This window comes from Entelurus aequoreus, linkage group LG11 (assembly GCF_033978785.1).
Source record: "Entelurus aequoreus isolate RoL-2023_Sb linkage group LG11, RoL_Eaeq_v1.1, whole genome shotgun sequence".
NCBI classification, from domain to species: Eukaryota; Metazoa; Chordata; class Actinopteri; order Syngnathiformes; family Syngnathidae; genus Entelurus; species Entelurus aequoreus.
Window position 1 is genome coordinate 13,691,509 of NC_084741.1, and position 25,734 is coordinate 13,717,242.

Below are 25,734 nucleotides of genomic sequence, written 5' to 3' on the forward strand. Positions count from 1 at the left end.
TCTGCCAATCACCACCCAAGCAAAACCTTGTGCCAATCATTTATTTACAATATGTACATCAACACATTCAACGCTGTCATCAGCCCCATGCTTGAGATTTACAATAATGTAGGACCAGTTTGCCGTCGCTGCCAAAACACTGCAAGAGAAGAAAGGAAGGTAGCGATGAGAGCAGTGGTGAGGGGTTCGCTTCACACTTCAACCAAAGTCTGACATTTTGAGGTCCGAACTGAACTGGAATCAGCAGCCAAGGATTTTTGGCACAAGCGTGGCTCTTCTGACGCCCTCTGCTGGGCAGAAGTGTAAAGCTTAAAGCTTTTTCTTTATTCATCCTGAAAATATCCAAATATTCACTTTATCACGTGAAAGACTAATATTATTAATCCAATCCATCATTAGTTTCCACAAGCTGATGTAATAAAAGTTTTAGGTGTTGTATATTTTTCTCTAAGGTTATATTTCTCCTCTCAACTGTAATATTGTATATATGATATAGACATAATATAATATATCAGTATATATAATATACTGTACATATATTAGGTAAATACTACGTATATATGTTATATTTTATATCACTATATTTAGTCTATTTATACCTGCATTGTCCTTTCCATCCTTACACTTTCCATCATTGTAACTGAGCTACTGTGTGGAACAATTTCCCTTGTGGACCATTTAAGTTTGTCTAAGTCTAAATTTTGTTATGCTTGGTTCACACCAACGGCGCTTGCCGCGCTTTAAAGCGGCGAGCAAAGCGCCGTCATTTTTGTCAATTTTTCCACGAATATCCCGATCTCCGAAGTAATGTTATGCTCTGATACGAATTAGTTGCCGCTTTGTTACCGTTCCTCACGATTTGATGCCGCTTTGATACGCTTTAAATCACGCCTTGATACGTTTTATTGAACTTTATTACGCTTTGATGCGATCCTGACGCTTTAAATCAGGCTCTGACACGATTATCAAGCTCTGTTGTGCATTGTTACAACAAAAATAAGAAAAAAATGTGAAAAACTCAGTATACTAAGTTTTCCCCACATTTTTTTAGATTTATCTATTTATTTGATTTCTCTTTTTGTTTTATTATAAACAGGATAAAACACATAATGTAATAAAAAAGAGAAATATGATAAACAAATAAGTTAAAAAAAATGTGAAAAACTCAGTATACTAAGTTTTCCCCACATTTTTTTAGATTTATCTATTTATTTGATTTCTCTTTTTGTTTTATTATATACAGGATAAAACACATAATGTAATAAAAAAGAGAAATATGATAAACAAATAAGTTAAAAAAAAGGGGAAAAACTCAGTATACTAAGTTTTCCCCACATTTTTTTAGATTTATATATTTATTTGATATCTCTTTTTGTTTTATTATATACAGGATAAAACACATAATGTAATAAAAAAGAGAAATATGATAAAGAAATAAGTTTAAAAAAAAGTGAAAAACTCAGTATACTAAGTTTTCCCCACATTTTTTTAGATTTATCTATTTATTTGATTTCTCTTTTTGTTTTATTATATACAGGATAAAACACATAATGTAATAAAAAAGAGAAATATGATAAACAAATAAGTAAAAAAAAATGTGAAAAACTCAGTATACTGTTTTCCACACATTTTTTATATTCATTTATTTGTTCAATTTCTCTTTTTTTCCGTTATATTATGTTTATTATTTATTATGTTTTATATCTTCATTTCTTTTATTTCTTTGTCATCTTCATAAATATCTATCTTTCATTTCTTATGCTAGTTGACAAACATAAAAGGCATTTCTTTTATTTTTTATATTCATTTATTTTTTCAATTTCTCTTTTTTTTCCGTTATATTATGTTTTATATCTTAATTTCTTTTATTTCTTTGTCATCTTAATAAATATCTATCTTTCATTTCTTATGCTAGTTGACAATAAAAAAAGGCATTTCTTTTATTTTTTATATTCATTCATTTTTTCAATTTCTCTTTTTTTCCCGTTATATTATGTTTTATATCTTCATTTCTTTTATTTCTTTGTCATCTTAATAAATATCTATCTTTCATTTCTTATGCTAGTTGAAAATAATAAAAGGCATTTCTTTTAAACGTAACATATTCTCTTTATTATCAACATTTTCATACAGAAAAATGATAGACAGTAATGTCAAACTGCAACATCAAACAGCAGAAGTTAAGAAACAATGATCATCGTATAAAAAAGGCAATGATGCAAAAGAGAATGGATTTGTAATCCTGTGTTGGTTTTACATAAAGTTTCAATGTCACTAGTCAATATCACAGTCACTTCCTATTGCGCTTTGAACCAAGATCTGTTAAGCTTTCTTACGCTTTGAGTCAAGCTTTGCTGAGCTTTGTCAGGCTTTGTCACGCTCTCGGCGCTTTATTCCATTGTTGACAGAGCGCAGAATTTTTTAAAACCGTTTAAAAAATTTTGGCGAACTTGCCGCATGTCCTGCTTCACTACAAGCTTTCCCACGATCCATTAGGACCCTCACGCTTTAATCAGGCTTTGTTACGTTATAACGCCGCTTTGCATGCCGCTTTAAAGCGCCGTTGGTGTGAACCTAGCATTAGGAAATTTGTGGGGTAGCATGTACATAAATGTACATGGGGTAACTTTGTACATAATAGTCTTGTCCCGATACCAATATTTCGGTACCGGTACCTAAATGTATTGCGATACTTTTCGATTCTTTTCTAAATAAAGGACAGCACAAAAAAATTGCATTATTGGCTTTATTTTAACAAAATATCTTAGGGTACATGAAAAATATGTTTATTATTGCAATTGTGTCCTTAAATAAAATAGTGAACATACTAGACAACTTGTCTTTTAGTAGTAAGTAAACAAACAAAGGCTCCTAATTAGTCTGCTGACGTATGCAGTAACATATTGTGTCATTTATCTACTGTATTTTTCAGACTATAAGTCGCAGTTTTTTTCATAGTTTGCGACTTATACTCAGGAGCGACTTATGTGTGAAATTATTAACACATTAGCGTAAAATATCAAATAATATTATTGATCTCATTCACGTAAGAGACTAGACGTATAAGATTTCATGGGATTTAGCAATTAGGAGTGACAGATTGTTTGGTAAACGTATAGCATGTTCTATATGTTATAGTTATTTGAATGACTCTTACCATAATATGTTACGTTAACATACCAGGCACCTTCTCAGTTGGTTATTTATGCCTCATATAACGTACACTTATTCAGCCTGTTGTTCACTATTCTTTATTTATTTTAAATTGCCTTTCAAATGTCTATTCTTGGTGTTGGCTTTTATCAAATACATTTCCCCAAAAAATGCGACTTATACTCCAGTGCGACTTATATATGTTTTTTTCCTTCTTTATTATGCATTTTCAGTCGGTGCGACTTTTACTCCGAAAAATACGGTACATGTACATGGGGTAACTTTGGACATAATAGTCTTGTCCCGATACCAATATTTTGGTACCAAAATATATTGCGATACTTTGATAGTTTTCTAAATAAAGGGGACCACAAAAAATGGCATTATTGGCTTTATTTTAACAAAAAATCTTAGGGTACATTAAACATATGTTTATTATTGCAAGTTTGTCCTTGAATAAAATAGTGAACATACTAGACAACTTGTCTTTTAGTAGTAAGTAAACAAATACTCCTAATTAGTCTGCTTACGTATGCAGTAACATATTGTGTCATTTATACACCTATTATTTTGTACACATTATTAATTTTAATCACTTATAATTATTAAGGACAAGTGGTAGAAAATAAATTACTAATCTACTTGTTCATTTACTGTTAATATCTGCTTGCTTTCTCTTTTAACATATTCTATGTACACTTCTGTTAAATTTAGAGATGTACGATAATGGCTTTTTTGCCGATATCCGATATTGTCCAACTCTTAATTACCGATTCCGATATCAAGCGATACCAATATATACAGTGGTGGAATTAACACATTATTATGCCTAATTTTGTTGTGATGCCCCGCTGGATGCATTAAACAATGTAACAAGGTTGTCCAAAATAAATCAACTCAAGTTATGGAAAAAAAATGCCAACATGGCACTGCCATATTTATTATTGAAGTCACAAAGTGCATTATTTTTTTTTAACATGCCTCAAAACAGCAGCTTGGAATGTGGGACGAGCTCTCCCAGAGAGAGCATGAGGAGGTTGAGGTGAGCGGGGTTGGGGGGTGTATACTGTAGCGTCCCGGAAGAGTTAGTGCTGCAAGGGGTTCTGGGTATTTTTTCTGTTGTGTTACGGTGCGGATGTTCTCCCGAAATGTGTTTGTCATTCTTGTTTGGTGTGGGTTCACAGTGTGGCGCATATTTGTAACAGTGTTAAAGTTGTTTATACGGCTACCCTCAGTGTGACCTGTATGGCTATTGACCAAGTATGCATGTATTCGCTTGTGTGTGTGAAAAGCCGTAGATATTATGTGACTGGGCCGGCACGCAAAGGCAGTGCCTTTAAGGTTTACTGGCGCTCTGTACTTCTCCCTACGTCCGTGTACACAGCGGCGTTTTAAAAAGTCATACATTTTACTTTTTGAAACCGATACCGATAATTTACGATATTACATTTTAAAGCATTTATCGGCCGATAAATTATCGGACATCTCTAGTTAAAATGTAATAATCACTTATTCTTCTGTTGTTTGATACTGTACATTAGTTTTGGATGATACCACAAATTTGGGTGTCAATCCGATACCAAGTAGTTACAGTATCATACATTGGTCATATTCAAAGTCCTCATGTGTCCAGGGACATATTTACTGATGTTATAAACATAATATATTTTAAAAAATTTAAAAAAGAAGATGTTGTGATGCCAAAAAATATCGATGTAATCATAGTAGTATCGACTAGACGCGCTCCTGTATTTGGTATCATTACAGTGAATGTCAGGTGTAAATCCACCAATGGCGTTTGTTTACATTGTGACGCCGGTGAGCTACGGTGTGTAGTGAAGCATGTTTAGCTATTCCTGGTCCGCCAATAAACCTTAAAGGCACTGCCTTTGCGTGCCGGCCCAATCACATAATATCCACGGCTTTTCACACACACACAAGTGAATGCAAGGCATACTTGGTCAACAGCCATACAGGTCACACTGAGGGTGACCGTATAAACAACTTTAACACTGTTACAAATATGCGCCACACTGTGAACCCACACCAAACAAGAATGACAAACACATTTCGGGGGGAACATCCGCACCGTAACACAACATAAACACAACAGAACAAATACCCAGAACCCCTTGCAGCACTAACTCTTCCGGGACGCTACAATATACACCCCCCGCTACTCCCTAACCTCCCCCCAACCCCGCCCACCTCAACCTCGTCATACTCTCTCAGGGAGAGCATGTCCCAAATTCCAAACTGCTGTTTTGAGGCATGTTAAAAAAAAAAAAAGCACTTTGTGACTTCAATAATAAATATGGCAGTGCTATGTTTTTCCATAACTTGAGTTGATTTATTTTGGAAAACCTTGTTACATTGTTTAATGCATCCAGTGGGGAATCACAACAAAATTAGGCATAATAATGTGTTAATTCCACGACTGTATATATCGGTTGATATCGGAATCGGTAATTAAGAGTTGGACAATATCGGAATATCGGCAAAAAAGCCATTATTGGACATCTCTAATTATGATATTGTTTTATCGCCCAGCCCTATCCTGGATGTGATGAAGTATTTCCAGATAGTGGTTGTGCTGTAGTGGCCGGGTGATGCTTGGAGGATCCTCCGGGCTACCAGTGAGTACTGTAACCTACAAACCCTGTTTCTATATGAGTTGGGAAATTTTTTTTTTTGCAAATAATAATTAACTTAGAATTTCATGGCTGCAACATGTGCCAAAGTAGTTAGGAAAGGGCATGTTCACCACTGTGTTACATGGCCTTTCCTTTTAACAACACTCAGTAAAGGTTTGGGAACTGAGGAGACACATTTTTGAAGTGGAATTCTTTCCCATTCTTGCCTAATGTACAGTTTAAGTTGTTCAACAGTCCGGGGGTCTCCCTTGTGGTATTTTAGGCTTCATAATGCGCCACACATTTTCAATGGGAGACAGGTCTGGACTACAGGCAGGCCAGTCTAGTACCCGCACTCTTTTACTATGAAGCCATGTTGATGTAACACGTGGCTTGGCATTGTCTTGCTGAAATAAGCAGGGGCGTCCATGGTAACATTGCTTGGATGGCAACATATGTTGCTCCAAAAGCTGTATGTACCTTTCAGCATTAATGGCGCCTTCACAGATGTGTAAGTTACCCATGTCTTGGGCACTAATACACCCCCATACCATCACACATGCTGCCTTTTACACTTTGCGCCTAGAACAATCCAGATGGTTCTTTTCCTCTTTGGTCCGGAGGACACGACGTCCACAGTTTCCAAAAACAATTTGAAATGTGGACTCGTCAGACCACAGAACACTTTCCCACTTTGCATCAGTCCATCTTAGATGAGCTCAGGCCCAGCTAAGCCAGCGGCGTTTCTGGGTGTTGTTGATAAACGGTTTTCGCCTTGCATAGGAGAGTTTTAACTTGCACTTACAGATGTAGCGACCAATTGTAGTTACTGACAGTGGGTTTCTGAAGTGTTCCTGAGCCCATGTGGTGATATCCTTTACACACTGATATCGCTTGTTGATGCAGTACAGTCTGAGGGATGGAAGGTCACGGGCTTAGCTGCTTACGTGCAGTGATTTCTCCAGATTCTCTGAACCCTTTGATGATATTACGGAGCGTAGATGGTGAAATCCCTAAATTCCTTGCAATAGCTGCTTGAGAAATGTTTTTCTTAAACTGTTCAACAATTTGCTCACGCATATGTTGACAAAGTGGTGACCCTCGCCCCATCCTTGTTTGTGAATGACTGAGCATTTCATGGAATCTACTTTTATACCCAATCATGGCACCCACCTGTTCCCAATTTGCCTGTTCACCTGTGGGATGTTCCAAATAAGTGTTTGATGAGCATTCCTCAACTTTATCAGTATTTATTGCCACCTTTCCCAACTTCTTTGGCACGTGTTGCTGGCATCAAATTCTAAAGTTAATGATTATTTGCAAAAAAATTTTTTTTTTATAAGTTTGAACATCAAATATGTTGTCTTTGTAGCATATTCAACTGAATATGGGTTGAAAATGATTTGCAAATCATTGTATTCCGTTTATATTTACATCTAACACAATTTCCCAACTCATATGGAAACGGGGTTTGTACATTAGAACACACTCGAGGCTACTATATCGGGTGAAACGAGTGTAAAGGTGACTGTATGAATGTTATTTCATTTTTAGAGGGATCTAATCAAGTTAAAAAAAAAAATTTTTTGTCATCTATAAAAATATGACATTTAATAATGATAATCCTAATGGTGGATATTCGTTTGAATGGTGATTAAACGTGAATTAACTGTGCGGTACTCACGTCAAAGAGGATCCCCATTTCTTGGTCCGGTGACGGAGCAAAGGACTGGTTCACGTAGATGAACTGGACCAAGAAGAACACATGTACTGTAAGTGTCTCATCGTAACCATGACAGCCGTGATTGCGTAACCACCCACATAGGAAGGTGGAGGCTCACGGACTTACCAGTTGCTCGTTAGCATCCAGCTTGAGGAAGCGAGCGATGAACTGGGACAGCGACTGGACCGTCCTGCCCCGGTCCACCGCCCACTTCTTAGTCTTCATGATGGGGGTGTCACCGACTGCCTTCAACAGCACGTCAACTGCACATTATGGAAGGAAGAACACATTTAATTATTGGCTATTATTCTATTTTTTGTTGCCTTTTCATAACAATCATTCACTAAGGCGGTGCCATATTTCTATGCTTTAGCTGGGACATCACCAAGTAAAATAAAATGCCTAATTGGATACCAAAAGTGTAAATAAAACAAAAATAAAAACTAAGAGAGAATAAAAATGTGAGTACAAAATAGTACTGCCCTACCTAGTGTGTGTATGATTGAACTACTACATGTCAAACAATGAACCACAGAAGGTAATTCCAAATAAAAAAATAAATACAGTAAGAAAAATAGTAAATTAAAACTAACATGTATACAAACGGCTCACAACTGGTACTAATTTTCATTGTTCATTCAAAAGTGTCGCCTTTGCATCATTAATAGCTCGTAGAAGGATTTTATTGGAGTGGAAATCACAGTTTGGCAGTGTTTTTCAACCACTGTGCCGCGTAAATACAGTCATGTGTGCCGTGGGAGATTATGTCATTTCACCTAATTAGGTTAAAAATGTTTTTTTGCACACAAGTAATTATAATACGTAAATAACGTGGCATAAAAGTGTAATAAAAGAGCAAACAGGTGAAATGTAACAAAAAGAGTTGCAATGTTGACGCTAATAACACAAAGTTGCCATGAAGGCAGTTTTTTTTCTTTAAAACTGTCACTGATCAACAAATAATAATGCATCAAAATCAATGTTGTTGTGAATTATTGACATATTTAAGGCTCCGATTATTTTACATCAAATATTCCACTTGGAAATATTTTGGGGAAAATATTGCATATTTTGTGTTTTTGCCACGCAAACAGGGGTTTGACAAAAAAAAGAGCATGAAACAAACAAAAAAAACATGAACAAATTTATAATCGACAGATTTGAAAAATAAAACATTTTTAAAAAAAAGACTTATTTTTAACACATTTATGAGTGGGACCCTTTCAGATCCCCCAAAAATCTTGTGAGACATTTAAAAAAAAATAAGTTATTGCTTAAAAAATTATAAATCAATGAATTATTGACATATTTAATGCTCCGGTTACTTTACATCAAATATTCCACTTTGAAATATTTTGAGGCAAATATTGCATATTTTGTGTCTTTGCCATAAAAACTTTTTTTTAAAAAAACCATTAAAAACCTATAATCGACAGATTTGAAGTTTTAAAAAACAACTTATTTTTAACACATTTATGAGTGGGACCCTTTCGGATCCCCAAAAAATGTTGTCATACTTACTTGCACACAAGTCATTATAATCCGTAAATAATGTGGCAGAGTAACTGTGTTATACTCGTCCATATCAGTAGGTGGCAGCAAGTAGCTAATTGCTTTGTAGATATCGGGAACACGTCGTGTCATGATCACAATATGCAGACAACAGCGGGAGGCAGCGTGCGGGTAAAAAGGTATCTTATGCTTAAACCAATAATAAAGCTCTGAAAAGGCATTGAAGCTTAGGCATGACTATGCAAAAACCGAACAAACTGAACTGGCTGCAAAGTAAACAAACCACAAAATGCTGGACGACAGCAAAGACTTACAGTGTGTGGAGCGGAGACGGCATCTAGACTTAGACTTAGACAAACTTTAATGATCCACAAGGGAAATTGTTCAACACAGTAGCTCAGCTACAATGATGGAAAGTGTAAGGATGGAAAGGACAATGCAGGTATAAATAGATTTTTTTTTATCGCTATATTAGTCTAACATATACACGAATATATACATAATATATGTACAGAATAATATATATTCAGATATATTATATTATGTCTAGGAGTTTCAGGTAAAGCCGCTGCTCCTCCTCATCTGGAGGATCCAGATGGGGTGGTTCGGGCATCTGGTCAGGATGCCACCCGAACGCCTCCCTAGGGAGGTGTTATGGGCACATCCAACCGGCAGGAGGCCACGGGGAAGACCCAGGACACGCTGGGAAGACTATGTCTCCCAGCTGGCCCGGGAATGCCTCGGGATGCCCCGGGAGGAGCTGGACGAAGTGGCTGGGGAGAGGGAAGTCTGGGCTTCTCTGCTTAGGCTGCTGCCCCCGCAACCCGACCTCGGATAAGCGGAAGAAGATGGATGGATGGATGGATGGATGTCCTGCATGACAGCGATATTAAGTGGAATAACTCCTGCATGACAGCGATATTAAGTGGAATAATTCCTGCATGACAGTGATATTAAGTGGAATAAGTCCTGCATGACAGTGATATTAAGTGGAATAAGTCCTGCATGACAGCGATATTAAGTGGAATAATTCCTGCATGACAGTGATATTAAGTGGAATAATTCCTGCATGACAGTGATATTAAGTGTAATAATTCCTGCATGACAGTGATATTAATTGGAATAATTCCTTCATGACAGTGATATTAAGTGGAATAAGTCCTGCATGACAGTGATACTAAGTGGAATAAGTCCTGCATGACAGTGATAATAAGTGGAATAATTCCTGCATGACAGTGATATTAATTGGAATAATTCCTGCATGAGTGATATTAAGTGGAATAAGTCCTGCATGACAGTGATATTAAGTGGAATAATTCCTGCATGACAGTGTTATTAAGTGTAATAATTCCTGCATGACAGTGATATTAAGTGGAATAAGTCCTGCATGACAGTGATACTAAGTGGAATAAGTCCTGCATGACAATGATAATAAGTGGAATAATTCCTGCATGACAGTGATATTAATTGGAATAATTCCTGCATGACAGTGATATTAAGTGGAATAAGTCCTGCATGACAGTGATATTAAGTGGAATGAGTCCTGCATGACAGTGATATCAAGTGTAATAATTCCTGCATGACAGTGATATTAAGTGTAATAATTCCTGCATGACAGTGATATTAAGTGGAATAAGTCCTGCATGACAGTGATATCAAGTGTAATAATTCCTGCATGACAGTGATATTAAGTGGAATAATTCCTGCATGACAGTGATATTAAGTGTAATAAGTCCTGCATGACAGTGATATTAAGTGGAATAATTCCTGCATGACGGTGATATTAAGTGGAATAAGTCCTGCATGACAGTGATATTAAGTGTAATAATTCCTGCATGGCAGTGATATCAAGTGGAATAATTCCTGCATGACAGTGATATTAAGTGGAATAAGTCCTGCATGACAGTGATATTAAGTGGAATAAGTCCTGCATGACAGTGATATTAAGTGGAATAATTCCTGCATGACAGTGATATCAAGTGGAATAATTCCTGCATGACAGTGATATTAAGTGGAATAATTCCTGCATAACAGTGATATCAAGTGGAATAATTCCTGCATGACAGTGATATTAAGTGGAATAATTCCTGCATGACAGTGATATTAAGTGGAATAATTCCTGCATGACAGTGATATTAAGTGGAATAAGTCCTGCATGACAGTGATATTAAGTGGAATAATTCCTGCATGACAGTGATATTAAGTGGAATAATTCCTGCATGACAGTGATATTAAGTGGAATAATTCCTGCATGACAGTGATATTAAGTGGAATAAGTCCTGCACAACAGTGATACTAAGTGGAATAATCCTGCATGACAGTGATAATAAGTGGAATAATTCCTGCATGACAGTGATATTAATTGGAATAATTCCTGCATGACAGTGATATTAAGTGGAATAAGTCCTGCATGACAGTGATATTAAGTGGAATAAGTCCTGCACGACAGTGATATTAAGTGGAATAATTCCTGCATGGCAGTGATATCAAGTGGAATAATTCCTGCATGACAGTGATATTAAGTGGAATAAGTCCTGCATGACAGTGATATTAAGTGTAATAATTCCTGCATGGCAGTGATATCAAGTGGAATAATTCCTGCATGACAGTGATATTAAGTGTAATAAGTCCTCAGATAAGCAAAAGGAAATGGAAGAAAGGATGGGTTTACAATTATCAATCAAATCTTGGAGGATGATTGAGAGTACAAAAGCCCTTAAATTAATATATTTGTTAAAAAACATTTTAAGTGATTTAGGTAGCACTTTTTGTCTTTACATATTTTTTGATTATTATTTAATACTCTCTGTATCTGCTTTTGTTTTCTTTCCTTGACATGTTTCGCTGATGTTGAAAGTGCCTTGACTTTTGTGTGTGCATTATAAATGTATGTTTGTTGTTCAATTACAAAAATGAAAATAAAAAATAAATAAAAATAAGAAGCTTTATAGACGTGAAGTCGTTGCTCAAAACTATCAAAAGTTGTCATTTTAATAGAACGCGTATAGTTGGTAATATATTAAGAACCCGCGTTACAATATATTGTATAATAGTTTAAACGCACAACTTACGAGTAAACATTAATTCTAAAAGATAGGACAGGGCAAAATAATTAGCATTAAGCTACTTCCTAACTAGCTTGACGTATTAACAACACTCACTCTCATTGGCCAGATAGTAAAGAAGCCGCAATGCTATTAGTCGTGACGTAACACACCCGGAAGAGGTTTTTTGCAGCAAGCTTTATAGACGTGAAGCTCAAAACTATCAAAAGTTGTCCTTTTAATATAACGCGTATAGTTGATAATATATTAAGAACCCGCGTTACAATATATTGTATAATAGTACACACGCATAAACTACGTGTAAAGATTACTTCTTCAAGATAGGATAGGGCAAAATCATTAGCATTAGCTACTTCCTAACTAGCATGACGTATTAACAACACGCTCTCTCATTGGCCAGATAACAAAGAAGCCGCAATGCCATTGGTCGTGACGCCAGACACCCGGAAAAAGTTATTCGCTTCTGCTTTGTAGCCGTGAAGCTCAAAACTATCGAAACCCGTGTGTCATTTTCCACGTTCTTACTCTTTTTTTTCTCTTCACTTATCCCCGTGTCGTCGGGCGGCGATTGCAGCTCCTCTTTCTGTGCCTCGGTCGGTGACTCCGCATTGTCGGACATTTTAGGCTACGACTGCGTGTAACAGTAACCTGAAAGCAGAAAGGGGCGTTCGCGTCTTGCTACTACGCTGATTGGCTTACAGAAACGTCAATCGTTTAGATGCCTTAATCTCATTGGCTGTTTGGCTATTGGGGGCGTGGTTTATACAACTGCTTGAACTTCCGCCGTCTTGCTTCTCTTTGTTTACTTTGCTCTTTGGTTAGTTAAGTGCGACCTTAGCCGTGTCCTCATATGCAAGTAAACTCATGTTTGTTCTCTTTTATCACAGGAGAAGCCACATGGTAGCAGTTTAAGAGTGCAGTGTAACTTCTCACCCACTGACACGCAGGACAGCAACAGTAAGTCACCTGCACTGCAGCACTACATTACTCATTATTAGAAGAAGAAGAAGAAGAAGATTATTATATTACATTACATTATTATATGTGCATTATTATTATACTTGCATTATCTCACATGCAAAATCTCGTTTTATGGCAAAAGCTTTAAGTCCCCTATATGTATATGTATATAGTATTGTATATATCAGGGGTCACCAACCTTTTTGAAACCAAGAGCTACTTCTTGGGTACTGATTAATGCGAAGGGCTACCAGTTTGAAACACACTTAAATAAATTGCCAGAAATAGCCAATTTGCTCAATTTACCTTTAACTCTATGTAATTATTAATAATTAATGATATTTACACTTAATTGAACGGTTTAAAAGAGGAGAAAACACGAAAAAATTACTATTACATTTTGAAACATAGTTTATCTTCAATTTCGACTCTTTAAAATTCAAAATTCAACCCGAAAAAAAGAAGAGAAAAACTAGCCAATTCGAATCTTTTTGAAAAAATAAAAAAAATAATTTATGGAACATCATAAATAATTTTTCCTGATTAAGATTCATTTTAGAATTTTGATGACATGTTTTAAATAGGTTAAAATCCAATCTACACTTTGTTAGAATATATAACAAATTGGACCAAGCGATGAGGTGGCGACTTGTCCAGGGTGTACCCCGCCTTCCGCCCGATTGTAGCTGAGATAGGCTCCAGCGCCCCTGCGACCCCAAAGGGAATAAGCGGTAGAAAATGGATGGATGGATGGATGGACCAAGCTATATTTCTAACAAAGACAAATCATTATTTCTTCTAGATTTTCCAGAACAAAAATTTTAAAAGAAATTCAAAAGACTTTGAAATAAGATTTAAATTTGATTCTACATATTTTGTAGATTTGCCAGAATAATTTTTTTGAATTTTAATCATAAGTTTGAAGAAATATTTCACAAATATTCTTCGTCGAAAAAACAGAAGCTAAAATGAAGAGTTAAATTAAAATGTATTTATTATTCTTTACAATAAAAAAAAAAATTTACTTGAACATTGATTTAAATTGTCAGAAAAGAAGAGGAAGGAATTTAAAAGGTAAAAAGGTATATGTGTTTAAAAATCCTAAAATCATTTTTAAGGTTGTATTTTTTCTCTAAAATTGTCTTTCTGAAAGTTATAAGAAGCAAAGTAAAACAATTAATGAATTTATTTAAACAAGTGAAGACCAAGTCTTTAAAATATTTTCTTGGATTTTCAAATTCTATTTGAGTTTTGTCTCTCTTAGAATTAAAAATGTCGAGCAAAGCGAGACCAGCTTGCTAGTAAATAAATACAATTTAAAAAATAGGAGGCAGCTCACTGGTAAGTGCTGCTATTTGAGCTATTTTTAGAACAGGCCAGCGGGCTACTCATCTGGTCCTTACGGGCTACCTGGTGCCCGCGGGCACCGCGTTGGTGACCCCTGGTATATATCATGTAAAAAACCTGTTAATACTTGCAGTGGCAGGCGTGGGCAGACTGTCCAGCAAGGACGCGGTGCTCCTTCTGTGCGACATGCAGGAAAAGTTCCGGCCCAACATCTTCCAGTTCACCAACATCGTCAGCAACGCGGCCAGGTTGCTTCAGGTGGCAAACCCCCGTCCTGCGTCCCCTCTGGAACCAGCAGAAACACCCCCTCTCGCCCCCCACAGGCCAGCCGGGTTCTGGGCATCCCCGCCATCCTGACGGAGCAGTACCCCAAAGGTTTGGGACCCACGGTGCCGGAGCTGGGGGCCGGGGATCTGAAGCCGCACGCCAAAACATCCTTCACCATGATGAGCGAGGACGTGGTCGGGGAGCTGCAGGCCTTGGGGAACCCCAAACTAGCCATCCTCTGCGGGATCGAGGCGCACGCTTGCATCGCGGTAACACCCCGAGGAAGCATTTAATGAGTAACTTTGACCTCCTGGCTGACCTTTGCCCTCTGATGTCAGTGCACGACCTTCGACCTGCTGGAAAAGGGAATGGAGGTCCACATCGTGGCTGATGCCGTGTCATCGCGGAGGTACGTGCCATGTTTGCATCCAGGGGGAAGTGCGGCCCGGGGGACATTTATGGGCACATTCTAGAAATACTATTAAAAAACAAACATAAAAATTGTAATAAAAGAGCAAACAGGTGAAATGTAAAGGAAAAAAGTTGCAATGTTGACGCTAATAACGCAAAGTTGCCATGCAGGCTATTTTTTTTCTTTAAAACTGTCATTGATCAAAAAATAATAATGCATCAAATTCAATGATGTTGTGAATTATTGACATATTTAAGGCTCCAATTATTTGACATCAAATATTCCACTTTGAAATATTATTTGGGGAAAATATTGCATGTTTTGTGTTTTTGCCATAAAAACAGGGTTTTGACAAAAAATTGCACGAAACAAACAAAAAAACATGAACAAATTTATAATCGACAGATTTGAAGTTGATTTAGAGACTTAAGCGTTGAAAGTACAAAAATAAATCATTTTTAAAAAAGATTTAATTTTAACACATTTATGAGTGGGACTATTTTGGATCCCCCCAAAATTTTGTGGGACTTAAAAAAACCAAAACGTTATTGCTTAAAAAAAATATATATATATATATCAATGCCGCTATGAATTATTGACATATTTAATGCGCCGATTATTTTAAATCAAATATTCCATTTTGAAATATTTTGGGGCAAATATTGCATGTTTTGTGTTTTTGCCATAACAACAACAGGGTTTTGACAAAAAAGAGCATGAAACAAACAAAAAAACACGAATGAATTTATAATCGACAGATTTGAAGTTGATCTTGAGACTTAAGCGTTGAAAGTAAAAAAAAAAAAACAATTAAAAATTTTTTTTTTAAAAAGACTTATTTTTAACTTGTTAATGAGTGGGACCATTTCGGATCCCCCCAAAATTTGTGAGACTTTAAAAAAAAAAAAAAAAATCAATGCCGCTATGAATTATTGACTCATTTAAGGCGCCGATTATTTTACATCAAATATTGCATATTTTGTGTTTTTGCCATAACAACAGGATTTTGACAAAAAATAGCATGAAACAAACACAAAAACAATTAAAACTTATAATTGACAGATTTGAAGTTGACTTAGAGGCTTGAAAGTAAAAGAAAAAAAATAACTTATTTTAACACTTTTATGAGTGTTATGGATCCCCAAAAAATGTTGTCATACTTTTAAAAAAAAAACTGTCATTCCTTAAAAAAAAAAAAAAAAATTAAAATCAATGTTATGAATTAATGACATATTTAATGCTCTGATTATTTTACATCAAATATTCCACTTTGAAATATTATTTGGGGAAAATATTGCATGTTTTGTGTTTTTGCCATAAAAACAGGGTTTTGACAAAAAATTGCACGAAACAAACAAAAAAACATGAACAAATTTATAATCGACAGATTTGAAGTTGATTTAGAGACTTAAGCGTTGAAAGTAAAAAAATAAATCATTTTTAAAAAAGATTTAATTTTAACACATTTATGAGTGGGACTATTTTGGATCCCCCCAAAATTTTGTGAGACTTAAAAAAAACTAAACGTTATTGCTTTAAAAAATATATATATATATATATCAATGCCGCTATGAATTATTGACATATTTAATGCGCCGATTATTATAAATCAAATATTCCATTTTGAAATATTTTGGGGCAAATATTGCATGTTTTGTGTTTTTGCCATAACAACAGCAGGGTTTTGACAAAAAAAGAGCATGAAAAAAACAAAAAAACACGAATGAATTTATAATCGACAGATTTGAAGTTGATCTTGAGACTTAAGCGTTGAAAGTAAAAAAATAAAAACAATTAAAAAAAAAAGACTTATTTTTAACTTGTTAATGAGTGGGACCATTTCGGATCCCCCCAAAATTTGTGAGACTTTAAAAAAAATCAATGCCGCTATGAATTATTGACTCATTTAAGGCACCGATTATTTTTCATCAAATATTGCATATTTTGTGTTTTTGCCATAACAACAGGATTTTGACAAAAAATAGCATGAAACAAACACAAAAACAATTAAAACTTATAATTGACAGATTTGAAGTTGACTTAGAGGCTTGAAAGTAAAAGAAAAAAAACAACTTATTTATCACTTTTATGAGTGTAATGGATCCCCAAAAAATGTTGTCATACTTTAAAAAAAAAACTGTCATTCCTTAAAAAAAATAAAAAAAAATAAAATCAATGTTATGAATTAATGACATATTTAATGCTCTGATTATTTTACATGAAATATTCCACTTTGAAATATTATTAGGGGAAAATATTGCATGTTTTGTGTTTTTGCCACAACAACAGGGTTTTAACAAACAAAAAAACTTTTATTAATTTTTTTTGTAATATTTGACAGATCTGAAGTTGACTTAGAGACTTAAGCGTTGAAAGTAAAAAAATTAAAAAAAATACAATAAAATCACTTATTTTTTAACACTTATGGGTGGGACCATTTTGGATCCCCATTAATTTTAGTGAGACTTAAAAAAAACAACCAATTGCCTAAAAAATAATAATGAATCAAAATCAATGATGCTTTTGAATTATTGACATATTTAGGCTCCAATTACTTCTCATAAATATTCCATTTTGACATTTTTGTCAAACACAAAATAGGCAATATTTTAATATTTAATTATTGACTCATTTAAGGCACCGATTATTTTACATCAAATATTGCATGTTTTGTGTTTTTGCCATAACAACAGGATTTTGACAAAAAATAGCATGAAACAAACACCAAAACAATTAAAACTTATAATTGACAGATTTGAAGTTGACTTAGAGGCTTGAAAGTAAAAGAAAAAACCCAACTTATTTTAACACTTTTATGAGTGTTATGGATCCCCAAAAAATGTTGTCATACTTTAAAAAAAAAACTGTCATTCCTTAAAAAAAAAAAAAAAAATTTAAAATCAATGTTATGAATTAATGACATATTTAATGCTCTGATTATTTTACATCAAATATTCCACTTTGAAATATTATTTGGGGAAAATATTGCATGTTTTGTGTTTTTGCCATAACAACAGGGTTTTAACAAACAAAAAAACTTTTATTAATTTTTTTTGTAATAATTGACACATCTGAAGTTGACTTAGAGACTTAGGTGTTGAAAGTAAAAAATTAAAAAAAATACAATAAAATCACTTATTTTTTAACACTTATGGGTGGGACCATTTTGGATCCCCATTAATTTTAGTGAGACTTAAAAAAAACAACCAATTGCCTAAAAAATAAAAATAAATCAAAATCAATGATGTTTTTGAATTATTGACATATTTAGGCTCCAATTACTTCTCATAAATATTCCATTTTGACATTTTTGTCAAACACAAAATAGGCAATATTTTAATATTTAATTATTGACTCATTTAAGGCACCGATTATTTTACATCAAATATTGCATATTTTGTGTTTTTGCCATAACAACAGGATTTTGACAAAAAATAGCATGAAACAAACACCAAAACAATTAAAACTTATAATTGACAGATTTGAAGTTGACTTAGAGGCTTGAAAGTAAAAGAAAAAACCCAACTTATTTTAACACTTTTATGAGTGTTATGGATCCCCAAAAAATGTTGTCATACTTTAAAAAAAAAAACTGTCATTCCTTAAAAAAAAAAAAAATTTTTAAATCAATGTTATGAATTAATGACATATTTAATGCTCTGATTATTTTACATCAAATATTCCACTTTGAAATATTATTAGGGGAAAATATTGCATGTTTTGTGTTTTTGCCATAACAACAGGGTTTTAACAAACAAAAAAACTTTTATTAATTTTTTTTGTAATAATTGACACATCTGAAGTTGACTTAGAGACTTAGGTGTTGAAAGTAAAAAATAAAAAAAAAATACAATAAAATCACTTATTTTTTAACACTTATGGGTGGGACCATTTTGGATCCCCATTAATTTTAGTGAGACTTAAAAAAAACAACCAATTGCCTAAAAAATAAATCAAAATCAATGATGTTTTTGAATTATTGACATATTTAGGCTCCAATTACTTCTCATAAATATTCCATTTTGACATTTTTGTCAAACACAAAATAGGCAATATTTTAATATTTAATTATTGACTCATTTAAGGCACCGATTATTTTACATCAAATATTGCATATTTTGTGTTTTTGCCATAACAACAGGATTTTGACAAAAAATAGCATGAAACAAACACCAAAACAATTAAAACTTATAATTGACAGATTTGAAGTTGACTTAGAGGCTTGAAAGTAAAAGAAAAAACCCAACTTATTTTAACACTTTTATGAGTGTTATGGATCCCCAAAAAATGTTGTCATACTTTGAAAAAAAAAACTGTCATTCCTTAAAAAAAAAAAAAATGTAAAATCAATGTTATGAATTAATGACATATTTAATGCTCTGATTATTTTACATCAAATATTCCACTTTGAAATATTATTTGGGGAAAATATTGCATGTTTTGTGTTTTTGCCATAACAACAGGGTTTTAACAAACAAAAAAACTTTTATTAATTTTTTTTGTAATAATTGACATATCTGAAGTTGACTTAGAGACTTAGGTGTTGAAAGTAAAAAATTAAAAAAAATACAATAAAATCACTTATTTTTTAACACTTATGGGTGGGACCATTTTGGATCCCCATTAATTTTAGTGAGACTTAAAAAAAACAACCAATTGCCTAAAAAATAAAAAATAAATCAAAATCAATGATGTTTTTGAATTATTGACATATTTAGGCTCCAATTACTTCTCATAAATATTCCATTTTGACATTTTTGTCAAACACAAAATAGGCAATATTTTAATATTTAATTATTGACTCATTTAAGGCACCGATTATTTTACATCAAATATTGCATGTTTTGTGTTTTTGCCATAACAACAGGATTTTGACAAAAAATAGCATGAAACAAACACCAAAACAATTAAAACTTATAATTGACAGATTTGAAGTTGACTTAGAGGCTTGAAAGTAAAAGAAAAAAACCAACTTATTTTAACACTTTTATGAGTGGGACCCTTTCGGATCCCCAAAAAATGTTGTCATACTTTAAAAAAAACAACTCATTCCTTAAAAAAAAAAAAAAAAATTTAAATCAATGTTATGAATTAATGACATATTTAATGCTCTGATTATTTTACATCAAATATTCCACTTTGAAATATTATTTGGGGAAAATATTGCATGTTTTGTGTTTTTGCCATAACAACAGGGTTTTAACAAACAAAAAAACTTTTATTAATTTTTTTTGTAATAATTGACACATCTGAAGTTGACTTAGAGACTTAAGCGTTGAAAGTAAAAAAAAAAAAATAAATACAATAAAATCACTTATTTTTTAACACTTATGGGTGGGACCATTTTGGATCCCCATTAATTTTAGTGAGACTTAAAAAAAACAACCAATTGCCTAAAAAATAATAATGAATCAAAATCAACGATGTTATGAATTATTGACGTATTTAGGCTCCAATTACTTCTCATAAATATTCCATTTTGACATTTTTGGGGTAAAATATTGCCTATTTTGTGTTTTGGCTATTTAAAAACAAGGTTTTGACAAAAAGGGCATAAAACATAAGACATTTTTTGGGGGATTTTATATCAACAGACCTAAAGTTGATCTAAAGATTTAAGCGTGGAATGAAAAAAAAAATTATATATATATATATTTATATATATATATATTAATGATGTATTATTTAACATTTTGCGGGTCCCAGGGACCAAACTTGAAGGAAGCCTTAAAGGTAAAAAAAATATATATTGGTTTTGAAAAATAAAACTATAAAAATGACCTACACATGCTGGGATGTTTAAGTCAGTTGTCTTCACCCTGCCTCCCTGCCCCCCCTGCACCCCCCACAGCCAGACAGACCGCCTGTTCGCGCTGTCCCGCCTGAGGCAGAGCGGCGCTTTCCTCACCACCACCGAGGCCGTCCTGCTGCAGCTGGTCCAGGACGCACGGCACCCCAACTTTAAGGAGGTGTGCTCTTCTACGGCCACTACATTAGGAACATCAGCTATTATTTTAATACATGAAGTTGATCTCACTTTTAGCAATTACATACAAATATATTTACATATTATTAATTACATTTTTTTTTTAATGATTGGTTTCCCCCCATGTTTTTAATTTAATTAATTTTCATGTAATTTAATTAATTTAATTTAATTTAATTAAAGTTATTAAATACTAACATTCGCATGCTAACAGGTATCATTCGTTAAGCAACAAAATATTTGATGCTGAAGTGTATACCAGCAAAAAGCACAAAAAAGCTAGTATGCTAAAATGCTAACTGTAACATACATCAAGTACGAAAATGTTACTCTGAGGTGTGTACCTGAACAATGTGTTTAAAATGCTAGCACGCTAAAGTTGGCAGGCCTCAAGTTCCAAAATATGACTGAGGTGTATAGCTAATAAAAAACAAGCGAGCATTCTAATATTAACATGCTAACACGTATCATTTAGTAAGTAACAAAATATTTGACGCTGGAGTGTATACCTGCAAAATGAGCAAAAAAAGCTAGCATGCTAACATTAGCATGCTAACAGGTATCATTCGTTAAGCAACAAAATAGTGTATACCTGCAAAAAGCGCAAAAAAAAAAGCTAGTATGCTAACAGGTATCATTCGTTAAGCAACAAAATAGTGTATACCTGCAAAATGAGCAAAAAGAAAGCTAGCATGCTAACATTAGCATGCTAACAGATATCATTCGTTAAGCAACAAAATAGTGTATACCTACAAAAAGCGCCAAAAAAAAGCTAGTATGCTAACAGGTATCATTCGTTAAGCAACAAAATAGTGTATAACTGCAAAAAGCGCAAAAAAAAAGCTAGCATGCTAACATTAGCATGCTAACAGGTATCATTCGTTAAGCAACAAAATAGTGTATACCTGCAAAATGCGCCAAAAAAAGCTAGCATGCTAACAGGTATCATTCGTTAAGCAACAAAATAGTGTATACCTGCAAAATGCGCCAAAAAAAGCTAGCATGCTAACAGGTATCATTCGTTAAGCAACAAAATAGTGTATACCTGCAAAATGCGCAAAAAAAAGCTAGCATGCCAACAGTTATCATTCGTTAAGCAACAAAGTAGTGTATAACTGCAAAATGCGCAAAAAAAAAGAAGCTAGTATTCTAACATTAGCATGCTAATAGGTATCATTCATTAAGCAACAAAATAGTGTATACCTGCAAAATGCGGCAACAAAAAAAAAAGCTAGCATGCTAACATTAGCATGCTAACAGGTATCATTCGTTAAGCAACAAAATAGTGTATACCTGCAAAATGCGCAAAAAAAGTTAGCATGCTAACATTAGCATGCTAACAGATATGATTCGTTAAGCAACAAAATAGTGTATACCTGCAAAATGTGCAAAAAAAAGCTAGCATGCTAACATTAGCATGCTAACAGGTATCATTCGTTAAGCAACAAAATAGTGTATACCTGCAAAATGTGCAAAAAAAAGCTAGCATGCTATTATTAGCATGCTAACAGGTTTCATTCGTTAAGCAACAAAATAGTGTATACCTGCAAAATGCGCAAAAAAAAGTTAGCATGCTAACATTAGCATGCTAAGAGATATGATTCGTTAAGCAACAAAATAGTGTATACCTGCAAAATGCGCAAAAAAAGCTAGCATGCTAGCATGCTAACGGTATGATTCGTTAAGCAACAAAATAGTGTATACCTGCAAAATGCGCAAAAAAAGCTAGCATGCTAACAGGTATGATTCGTTAAGCAACAAAATAGTGTATACCTGCAAAATGCGCAAAAAAAGCTAGCATGCTAACAGGTATGATTCGTTAAGCAACAAAATAGTGTACACCTGCAAAATGCGCAAAAAAAAAGCTAGCATGCTAACAGGTATGATTCGTTAAGCAACAAAAGAGTGTATACCTGCAAAATGCGCAAAAAAAAGCTAGCATGCCAACAGGTATAATTTGTTAAGCAACAAAATAGTGTATAACTGCAAAATGCGCAAAAAAAAAGAAGCTAGCATGCTAACATTAGCATGCTAATAGGTATCATTCATTAAGCAACAAAATAGTGTATACCTGCAAAATGCAGCAACAAAAAAAAGCTAGCATGCTAACATTAGCATGCTAACATTCGTTAAGCAACAAAATAGTGTATACCTGCAAAATGCGCAAAAAAAAGTTAGCATGCTAACATTAGCATGCTAAGAGATATGATTCGTTAAGCAACAAAATAGTGTATACCTGCAAAATGCGCAAAAAAAAGTTAGCATGCTAACATTAGCATGCTAAGAGATATGATTCGTTAAGCAACAAAATAGTGTATACCTGCAAAATTCGCAAAAAAAGCTAGCATGCTAACAGGTATGATTCGTTAAGCAACAAAATAGTGTATACCTGCAAAATGCGCAAAAAAAGCTAGCATGCTAGCATGCTAACAGGTATGATTCGTTAAGCAACAAAATAGTGTATACCTGCAAAATGCGCAAAAAAAGCTAGCATGCTAACAGGTATCATTCGTTAAGCAACAAAATAGTGTATACCTGCAAAATGCGCAAAAAAAAAGCTAGCATGCTAACAGGTATCATTCGTTAAGCAACAAAATAGTGTATACCTGCAAAATGCGGCAAAAAAAAAAAGCTAGCATGCTAACAGATTGCGGGGCTGTAAAAAATTTAAAATGTAGAGCCGCCCCTGGTGTAGGTGTACCTAATGTTATGGCCCAAGGTTGTTGTTTGAGCCACTTTAATAACGTGTGTACTTCTTCAGATTCAGACGCTCATGATGCAGCCGTCCCCCGACACCGGCCTGCTGGCCTTCTTCAGCGCCCTCTAGGAAGACCACCCTGCAGGACTGGGTCTCCCTGCAGGACTAGGTCTCCCTGCAGGACTGGGTCCCCCTGCAGGACTGGGGTCTCCAAAGTCCTCAAGCAATAAAGACATACTCGAATTTCCCGCCTGTGTGTGTGTGTGTGGGAGAGCTGACAGGGGCGGTACTCACAGCGATGATGTCATCAGGGGGGGGAGGAGCCTCTGACGTCATCGGTGCAGAGGCACAACGGGCGGGGAAGGAAAAGGAAGCTCTGCCGATGAGGACTGCCTGGAGCAAAAGTTAGCAAAGTTAGTGTCTGTCGAGGCCCAGAAGAGGATCGGAATGCAGGGGAGGAAGACCTGAAGGTGAGGGGGAGAGGAGGGAGGCCGTGAGGTGAGGAGTGGGCTTAGTCCTGCTTAGACGGGCGTGTAATGTTGACACTTTTCAGGGCCTTCGCCCTCTTTGGACGTAAACATGACAGCAAACCTTTTTCCACTGAGGGCCACACGCTGCTAAATGTAAGCATTTGCTTCAAAAGTCATTAAATATTCATTGTAACTATTGTGGCTATATTTATTAATGAACTATTGTGGCTCTCCTCAGTGTTGGTCAACACTCGAGCCCCCGGGGACACAAAAGGGTCATTTAAAGTGTTAAAAATAAGTCATAAATAATTTTCTATAGGCCAACTTCAGATTTATTCAATGACATAAAGTTTACATGTTTTTATGTCAAAGAAACACATTTTTTATGGCAAAAAGACAAAATATGCATTATTCCCCCCCCCCCCCCCAAAAAAAAGTGTTGAAAGTGAAATATTTGAGTAAAGTAATTGAAATTGATCAATATTTCATAACATTGATTTTAATTTATTATTATTTGAAAAATGGCAGTTTAAATAGTTTAAAGCTGTATAATAGACTGTATTTATGATATTCACATGTGAATAATGCTGTATAATAGACTGTATTTATGATATTCACATGTGAATAATGCTGTATAATAGACTGTATTTATATTATTCACATGCAAATAATGATGTATAATAGACTGTATTTATATTATTCACATGCGAATAATGATGTATAATAGACTGTATTTATATTATTCACATATGAATAATGCTGTATAATAGACTGTATTTATATTATTCACATGTGAATAATGCTGGTTAATAGGCTATATTTGTTATTCACATGTGAATAATGCTGTATAATAGACTGTATTTGTTATTCACATGTGAATAATGCTGTATAATGGACTGTATTTATGTTATTCACTTGTGAATAATGCTGTATAATAGACTGTATTTATATTATTCACATGCGAATAATGATGTATAATAGACTGTATTTATATTATTCACATGTGAATAATGCTGTATAATAGACTGTATTTATGTTATTCACATGTGAATAATGCTGTATAATAGACTGTATTTATATTATTCACATGTGAATAATGCTGTATAATAGACTATTTGTTATTCACATGTGAATAATGCTGTATAATAGACTATATTTGTTATTCACATGTGAATAATGCTGTATAATAGACTGTATTTATATTATTCACATGCGAATAATGATGTATAATAGACTGTATTTATATTATTCACATGCGAATAATGATGTATAATAGACTGTATTTATATTATTCACACATGAATAATGCTGTATAATAGACTGTATTTATGTTATTCACATGTGAATAACAAATATAGTCTATTATACAGCATTATTCACATGTGAATAACAAATATAGTCTATTAACCAGCATTATTCACATGTGAATAATGCTGTATAATAGACTGTATTTATATTATTCACATGTGAATAATGCTGGTTAATAGACTATATTTGTTATTCACATG

At 34.1% G+C, this 25,734-nt stretch overlaps 3 protein-coding genes and 1 long non-coding RNA gene across 9 annotated transcripts in view; 2 read left to right on the top strand and 2 right to left on the bottom strand.

Annotated features, from left to right (window-relative positions):
• Nucleotides 1-25: 25 nt before the first annotated feature.
• atg12 (ATG12 autophagy related 12 homolog (S. cerevisiae)) lies at nt 26-12,771 on the bottom strand. Its single transcript, XM_062062554.1, has 4 exons — nt 12,612-12,771; nt 7,636-7,772; nt 7,471-7,533; nt 26-139 (listed from the first exon to the last, which is right to left on the bottom strand). The coding sequence occupies exons 1-4, from the start codon at nt 12,703-12,705 to the stop codon at nt 80-82; spliced, it is 354 nt and encodes a 117-aa protein (XP_061918538.1). The 5' UTR covers nt 12,706-12,771; the 3' UTR covers nt 26-79.
• Nucleotides 12,627-24,011, top strand: isoc2 (isochorismatase domain containing 2). Its single transcript, XM_062062553.1, has 7 exons — nt 12,627-12,903; nt 12,974-13,043; nt 14,527-14,651; nt 14,717-14,929; nt 14,999-15,069; nt 20,924-21,041; nt 23,820-24,011. Coding segments are annotated over exons 2-7 (594 nt in total). The 5' UTR covers nt 12,627-12,903; nt 12,974-13,042; the 3' UTR covers nt 23,886-24,011.
• Nucleotides 24,012-24,049: 38 nt separating this feature from the next.
• LOC133659802 (uncharacterized) overlaps nt 24,050-25,734 on the bottom strand; it is a 42,818-nt gene continuing 41,133 nt past the window's right edge. The window contains exon 3 of the long non-coding RNA XR_009827719.1: nt 24,050-24,149. This is a non-coding gene — a long non-coding RNA (uncharacterized LOC133659802). The remainder of the gene's footprint in view (nt 24,150-25,734) is intronic.
• The window catches only part of foxj2 (forkhead box J2), a 45,324-nt gene continuing 43,670 nt past the window's right edge, over nt 24,081-25,734 (top strand). For 3 of the 6 annotated variants that reach the window (XM_062062543.1, XM_062062549.1, XM_062062548.1), the window contains exon 1: nt 24,081-24,226. The gene's annotated coding sequence lies outside the window, so the exon portion shown is untranslated. Of the gene's footprint in view, nt 24,227-24,318; nt 24,380-25,734 lie in introns of those variants that run through there. The other 3 variants (XM_062062544.1, XM_062062547.1, XM_062062545.1) reach the window with 3 other exon arrangements.